Raw genomic sequence first — 8,005 nt, forward strand, 5'->3', positions numbered from 1 at the left:
GTATACCTATCATCGACGATGACGTCACTGGTAAGACGATACCTGGGTAAACATTGGCAGCATTTAAACTTCTTCTAACCGACGCTCCACAGTGTACCCGAGGAAGGCCTATTAAGAAGGCCGAAAACGTTTGTACTCCAGTTAATAAGGCTAGAAATTAGTGAGAAAGGTTTTGTGCTGATAATCTTAGAAATAGTTCTAGCTGCATATGCATAGTAGTATGGTGATTAAGTTGTTTATGGTAAATAAACTTTTGTAAATCATTAATTACTCAAGTGCTTTCAAATTTATATATATATTTGAAGTCTTGTTTGATAATGAAATGATCACACTGTTCATTTAATAATTTTTGATAAAACAAATAATTCCTTTTTATATAGGCTTGCAAAGTTTTGATGTTAGTCATTTTCTAATGATCCTAATTTTTTAATTATCTTAATGATATGAAAGAATTTAGTTGTATATTGCAGCAAATATTTATCATCATTTCTCAACTGACAGGCCAAGCATTTACAAAATTTAGAAAAAAGATATTTTCTAAAAATAGAAATAAAAGTTTTTGTAATAAATACTTTGATATCTTATTAATGCTTATATAAGCTATTTGTCACTTTTAAGAATATGTTCCAGATATGGATTCGTGTTCCAATGCGAGCTCCCTGTGATGACTGCAAGATTTATGTAAATGAACCACGTATAAATTGTGAAGGGGATTCTAATATAGATTTAGATGTACCTGAAGAAGATACTTGGCATTGGTAATTTTGCAATATGATTATTTAAAAATTTAATGTATAAAAGAAAGTTCTCAATTAAAAATAAGTAATCATATTTATAAGCCATTTATAAAATATTACTTTTATTCACTATTTCAGTTATTAAATATAACTGCAGTAGTAATATAACACTGATATTTTATAAGTATTATTGTGTTTGTTTTATAACATTTTAAATTTTATTTTGCTTGTAATAGGTGGAATATTTTTCGTAGTGTTTGCAATACTGAGAAAAAGTTAGGCTTAGCTCTAGAACTTAGTGCTGATTTGCCTTCCCAATCAGAACTTGAGAGATGGCTTGGAGAACCATTACGTTGCATCATTGTACCTACTTCAATATTTTTAACTAATAAGAAAGGTTATCCAGTTTTATCACGTGCTCATCAAGGATTCATTCAGAGGGCTTATAAGGTAAATATACTAAGTGAGATATTAGTAAAAATTCACAAAATAGTAAAAAAAAAAATGATAAAATTGATCTTTGTCAAGTTCTCAATTATAAGAATTTAATAAATTGACATTTTAAAAAAATACATACACCTCTCTACAAAAAGTTTCAAAATGATGAAAATGCAGTAACTTACAACAGATATAAAATATTAATTTATTGAATCATTATAATTAAATTAATGATGTCTGAATGAAAATCAGTTTTATTATGTATTAATATTTTGTAAATTTTTTTTATTGTGTGAATTTGGTTGTGATGGTAGTTCTGATAAAATCTTTGCTACAAAGAGGATAAAAATTATGGACTTCATTAGTAGAAAAACAAAAAAAATCTATTATGAATTAGTGTTTTTTTTATCAGTATGAAATTTTTTTACATTAAAATACAAATGCATTTTTTAGAAAGTATTAGTTTAATTTTTTTAAGTAATAATTAGCATTTTATTATTTATTTGTTCTTATTTATTTTGTATATGTTTGTAATTGAAGTTATTTAATTTGAAATCTTTTATCTGATACATTTTTTTAAGTGTATTGATTTTTTATTGCCTTTTTTATGATTTTTTTTTATGTATTTTAAATTTTACAAGTTAATTCTGTTAATTTTGAGGATAATTTGTAATAAAATCAAAATATATTTATAATAAGAGTATTGATTTTGGAATAATTGTTTAAATTTTTAGTTACATACATAAAATTATTGTAATTTTAATTATTTAGTTAGATGTACAAGTAATGATTAAAGGAGTAAATATGCATGGAAGTATTAAACATTATCAACAGTATATGGAGCATTTATGGTTGGTAAGTAACTTTATTTTTATTACAAATGAAAGAGAAAGTGGGAAAAAAAACTATAAATTTTGAATTTAGACTCAACCTCCAGATGATACACTAACTCAATTTGCACGAGGATACGAGGATTACTTACAAGTGCCATTACAGGTAAGTTTATTAATTTGGAATGTATAATATTTTAAATATTGTACTGATCTATTTTTTAATATATAGTATATAAATTCATATCATACTGACAATACCAAACAAGTAATTTTATTTAAAGTAAAAAATATTTTTATCCCAGATCTTGTCAGTTGTTTTACAATTGAAAAAACAAAAAACATTTTGCTTATAATAAAATAAGTTTTTTTTTTACAATATAATCATTTTAACCATTTTAAGACAGAAATCAAAAGTATTTAATTCTTTTAAATGTTTACTAATAATGCTATTCAAAATAAGGACTAACACTTTGATCAAAAAAACTTTATTGCTTCAAGTAATACTGGATTGCTAAAATAAAATGCATATGATTTCAATAAATTCAAGGAAAATTGTATATAAATTTATTATATTAAATTTCTTATCTGTATGTGTAAATATAATATGAAATTTTTCTTAAAAGAATATTTATTAAAGAACTATAGGATTTTTATGAAAGTAAATTATCAGTGGCCATAAGGTTAAACTGAATTGAAAGATACACTCAGAATACATAGAAACATGTTTTAATTAAGATTAAATGATAGGGAGTTAAAGTAGATAGCTTGAATCAACATGTTTTATGCAAATGATAGAAATCTATCAATAGTCTGTTCTTAAGCAAATGAATTTAACTGCAGTAAAAATTTAGAAATTTAATAATATGGTATAAAGAAAAATATTATATATATATATATATTATATAGGGTGCATTTTTTTATTTCTCTGTGTAACTCCATACATACAGCATCTGTTTAAAAATTCCTGTGGAATATGTTCCTGTATTCTGGATGGAGCGTGCACCTGAAGGACTTCAAAAACGGCTGTTTGTAGTAATATCAATAGTTTAAGGTGGAAGACAACATGGTGTCCTTCATTGCTCAGATAATCTTGTTTCAGTGTCCATTATGTGATTTTATAAATGAAAATTTAGTTGTGAAAGCACACATTAATGCACATGATGATGTAAGTGTCATCTCAAATTTTTTTTGAATGGTAGCTGGCATTTAATTTTTTCATGGCTTCTTTGAATGTTCTGTCAGCAAGACAATTCGTTTTATGGTTAAATTTTACAATTTGGATCTTCCTTTTAACTTCTGTCTCTAAAAGTGCACATTTTAAAATTATAGCTCCCTCCATCATGATACTTTCAATAGTACAAGTGCTGCCATCATTTTCTTTCACCAGTGTTTCTAAATGCCTACAAACAGCAGTGCATGTTTGTGATGGTGGAGATGCAGAGCAACCACTAATGAATGCACCCTTATACTGATGTACCATACTTTCATTAACATTAGTTTACTTAATACATTTAATAATATATATCTTTAAAAATATCACATATTGTTTTTAAAGTATTTTAAAATAATTTACAAAAAATAAATAATTCTTAATGAAAAAGTGGAGATTATTTTTGAAAATTAAATTGTTTAAAGGAAATGTAGCTTTATTCATAATATCTGGACAATTTAATAAATTAATCAATATTTATCAGATTGTGCAGCCATTTTAGTCATTATTCATAATGGCCTATTACATTAATCACTTGGTCCATAACATATATATAATCTTACAACTTATTGTTTAATTAAAATTAATTAAATTAATTAATTAATTAATCTAAAAATAAAAATAAAGTGCAAAAAATGATAAATGTTTGTAATTTAAATATTACTTTATAGTTTTTATTTTAATGATAATTTTGCTTATGTAAAAAAAAGTTGGGTTTGATTAAATTTTCTACCAGTTTATTAATAATATTAATGAATTTCCTGAATTCTATAGGACAAATTTAATAAATTTATACTTATGATGTATTACATGATTTATTAATAAATAATAAATTAAAAAAAAAAATAAATATATATATATATTCCTTGTTTAGAAGCCATATAGTTTGATTGTGGATTATCAAATTATTAAACTTAAAGCATTTTGCTTTAAATTTAATAATTTGGTGATTCTAAAAGATATCTTTTTCAAATTAATAATTTTAACTAATTAAAAATTTTAGTTTTTAAAATTGAATCTTTAAAAATTGAAAATGATAATATACTGGAAAGAATGCTCAATTAAATATATCTAAATATGTTAAATTATAAAAATTGTCTAAAAATCATTTTTAAAATCATCTTTAAGCATTTTTCAAATCATAAACATGTACCAGATCTTTTAAATAGGTACCAGATTACCCAGATAATAGCTGTGGGCTCAAAACTTTGGTATGCTCAACTACAAAATGGATACTTGATTTACTATTATTAATTACTCTTAAAATGCATATTTAGTTTGCCCTTACTCTAATTTCAGCCTCTTTTATTTTTAAGAAAAGATATTGTTTAATTTTTTCTGGCTTATAACTTTTTGAGCATTTCTAAAAATGCTGCTAAAAAAAGAGGGGAAAAAATGAATGGATATTAGTAATTTAATTTATTATCAAGAAGTTACCTAATATGGAATATAATATAGCTATGGAAATAGTCATTTTTATTAGATAAAATATAATTTTTATTTACAAAATTATTTAATATATTTCTGTATATAATTTTAATTTCAGCCTTTAATGGACAATTTGGAATCTTGTACATATGAAATATTTGAAAGAGATCCAGTTAAATATACTGAATATCAAAAGGTGTGTAGACTAATTTCAAAATTTCTTGATTAATTTATATTTAATTACAAAAAACTATCAGAAAGATGCTTTTGATTTACATTTTCTTCACTTCACTTTTTTCTCCAAATGATAATTATTTTATAATGTTTGGTATTTATGTATTTTGAAAAAAATAATGATTTTTTTCAAAATTGATAAAAATGTCTATAGAGTAGTGTTGCAACGAATAGTATATTCGGCCAGGAGTGTGGCCGAATAGCCGAATATTCGGCCAAACTATTCGGCTTGATTAACGCACGTAAGAAAATTGGTGCGCAAACTGCATTATGGCAAGGACCCTGCTCTCTATTGGCCCGCTGTCACTAAGCTTCGCCAATTGCGTTAATTCTTGGCAGTTGTAGCGGACAGACAAGAGTGTCATGGAAGTATGTGATAAATGATGATATCAAATGTGGATAACAATGAAATGACCTACATGTGTAAATAACGGAAAAAGAAGAGAGAAGGACCGCGAAGTGAAAATGTGAAAATAAATATGAAATTGAGTTAATAACATAATCGAACAAGTCGAGGCAGCTTATTGGCACGAAATTCGCGGCCGTCAATGCCAAACAATTGTTGTCATAGACTTCGGAAAGCTAAATGCTTGTAATGAAAGTCACTTAGCGTGCACGGGCGAAAGCCTGGGGCCGTTCGGGCTATCAAGCTGTCTCGAATCTGTGAAATCATAACTGTGACTTATATCGACGTCCTATCTGTCTCTTTTCTCCGTTATCACCAGGCTGAGTCACGTAATTGTAAAATGGGAACTCTACGACGGAAAAGTGACGAATCGAAAGTATCGTGAGCGCGTATTATGATGTATGCACAGGCATACATGGATTAGAGTGATAGAGGAAAGAGAAAGGGAAGAGCAAAGACGAGCGCTTAAAAAGAAGGATAGGCAGGGTCAGACCTTCAGATGTGCGAGGATTCTCCAATGATAGACGTGTACATGTGCTGATCCTTGTAATTATGAATTGTGAATACATGTGACTAATATTATTTTCTTTTTTATTTTGTGCATGTTACAAGTTATAAATAAATATAAACAAACAAACAAATGTTATTGAGTTAGTAACTAACTCAATAACATTAAATCTAAATACCAAAATGATTAATTTACTGTGTTTTTGTTATTTATTACTCCTGTTTTTAGGTATTCAGTATTCGGCCAAATAGTGGAAAATAGGCCGAATACCGAATAGTAACCGAATATTCGTTACATCACTACTATAGAGTACTTTAATATGTAGAGAAATAATCACACAATTATTGTACAGTGTTGTTTCAGTCTCCTACCATGGAGGATTTGGATTCAAACCCAATCCAAACTGTTAGAATTTATCATGGATTGTACAGGTCAGGATATCATTCCCAATTCTTCACTTATATCGACCAATTCTATTGCGTATTATGTCTACCTGCAATGTTTTATGAACTACTTAGTATTGATTTAGTATCAGATAATATATTAATTGTGAATGAACTTACTACTAATTCAAAACAAGAAATCTTTGCAGTTCATTAATAGTTTTTATTGAACAAATATTGCCATATATCTTATATTGCTATTTTTAGATTTTAAAATCTGAAGATTGCAAAAGTACTTGGTTTGGATTATTTATAGTTTATCCAACTTGATTATTTTCTTATTTAATGGACTTAAGTCAGAAATTACTACATTTATTCTTTCATACATAATAATGTAAAAATTATTGATTTGATTAAAACTTTTTTATCAATCCTTATTGTAGAGGTCAAGATCTTTGTAAAGGGGAAGCATAACACAAAATAAATCATATTTTTAGTACAAAAACTTCTTAGTTTTATAACATTATTAGTAAGAAATGCTTATAAAAAAGAAATAAACAATTTTATATAAAATTTCTTAGTTTAATAACATTGATTACATAACTATAAATATTTTCACTACTGTACTGTAAATTCCACCTTATTTTTTTTTTTTCTAAATTTTGATAAAAACTGATTTACCTAACAATTTATTTATAAAAAAATTTGTTTTTATTTGTTTATTTATTAACAATATGACTCCATATTTTAGATATTGACATGTTATAGCAGAAACAATTGCTGATACCTAAGACATACAGTAGAGCATCGATTATCCGACCCCCGATCAACCGTCACATCAGTCGACAAATTCAAATGTCCACTAGTGATGTGGCACTACAATATTTGGCTATGTCTTGGCTACTTTAATATTATATTTGTTAAATTTTTGCTGTTTTAGCTGGCAACAGCGGCTCGACCATGAAAGGGAGGCCAGTATTTAAACGAGGCTTAATTTTCTAATTATGAGTGGTTGTTTGTTTTGTGAGCAACAAAATAATTTTTAAAAAATTTTTGTTAGGCTTAACATTAACGAAAATTCAATGCAAAGTAGGTTAATAGCAATATACTAATATACTAATTACATGGGATATACTAATGTACTATACTAATAATGTATTTTTTCATACTTTTCAGTTATCCGACCAACCCCAGTCCCCAATTGAGTCGGATAAATCGATGCTCTACTGAAATTTGTACTGCATACATGCATGCATGCACAGAATTATAATTCAACTTTAATTGCATTAGGATATGTATTGGATAATTTTTATGAAAGTATTTAACAATAAGCAATTCTGAGATAAACAGCTTTTTTTTAAATTTCTTTATACCTAGGAAAATGTTTACCTCTGTTGTACATCCCTTATGTCTTGTTGTGTTTTGCTATTTAAAATCTATTTAATTAATAAATTAAAAATAATTAATATGTAATAGCATGCATAATGTACACATTATTTAAATAATGTTTAACTTTATCATTTATATTGCTTTATGTATTACAACAATTAATTGTGAAATAAAGTGAAACACCTAAGTAATTAGTAGGATTGAAAATTAAGAATTTTTTAAACTAAAATACAGTGGAACCTCGGTATACGACCTTAATCCGTTCCTGGTGTTTGGACTTATACCGAATAGGACGTATATCAAACCAACCTTTTCCATAAGAAGTAATGTAAAAATGATTAATCTGTTCTCATGTAAAAAAAATGGCTGGCTTTAAACACCTCGCTTTCCTGGCTAGTTTCTGCTTGATTTTTCATGAGATCAGCATGTATCCTTTTAA

At 26.6% G+C, this 8,005-nt stretch overlaps 1 protein-coding gene across 1 annotated transcript in view; it reads left to right on the plus strand.

The window, feature by feature from the left end:
• The first annotated feature begins 188 nt into the window (after nt 1-188).
• LOC111625596 (protein arginine N-methyltransferase 5-like) overlaps nt 189-8,005 on the plus strand; it is a 22,381-nt gene continuing 14,564 nt past the window's right edge. The window contains exons 1-5 of the mRNA XM_023368786.1: nt 189-758; nt 974-1,187; nt 1,947-2,030; nt 2,100-2,171; nt 4,765-4,842. Of these exons, the coding sequence (XP_023224554.1) occupies nt 622-758; nt 974-1,187; nt 1,947-2,030; nt 2,100-2,171; nt 4,765-4,842 (585 nt within the window). The 5' untranslated portion in view covers nt 189-621. The remainder of the gene's footprint in view (nt 759-973; nt 1,188-1,946; nt 2,031-2,099; nt 2,172-4,764; nt 4,843-8,005) is intronic.

The sequence above is a fragment of the Centruroides sculpturatus genome, unplaced genomic scaffold (genome assembly GCF_000671375.1).
Source record: "Centruroides sculpturatus isolate CEXI.00-Female unplaced genomic scaffold, Cexi_2.0 scaffold385, whole genome shotgun sequence".
Classification (NCBI taxonomy): domain Eukaryota; kingdom Metazoa; phylum Arthropoda; class Arachnida; order Scorpiones; family Buthidae; genus Centruroides; species Centruroides sculpturatus.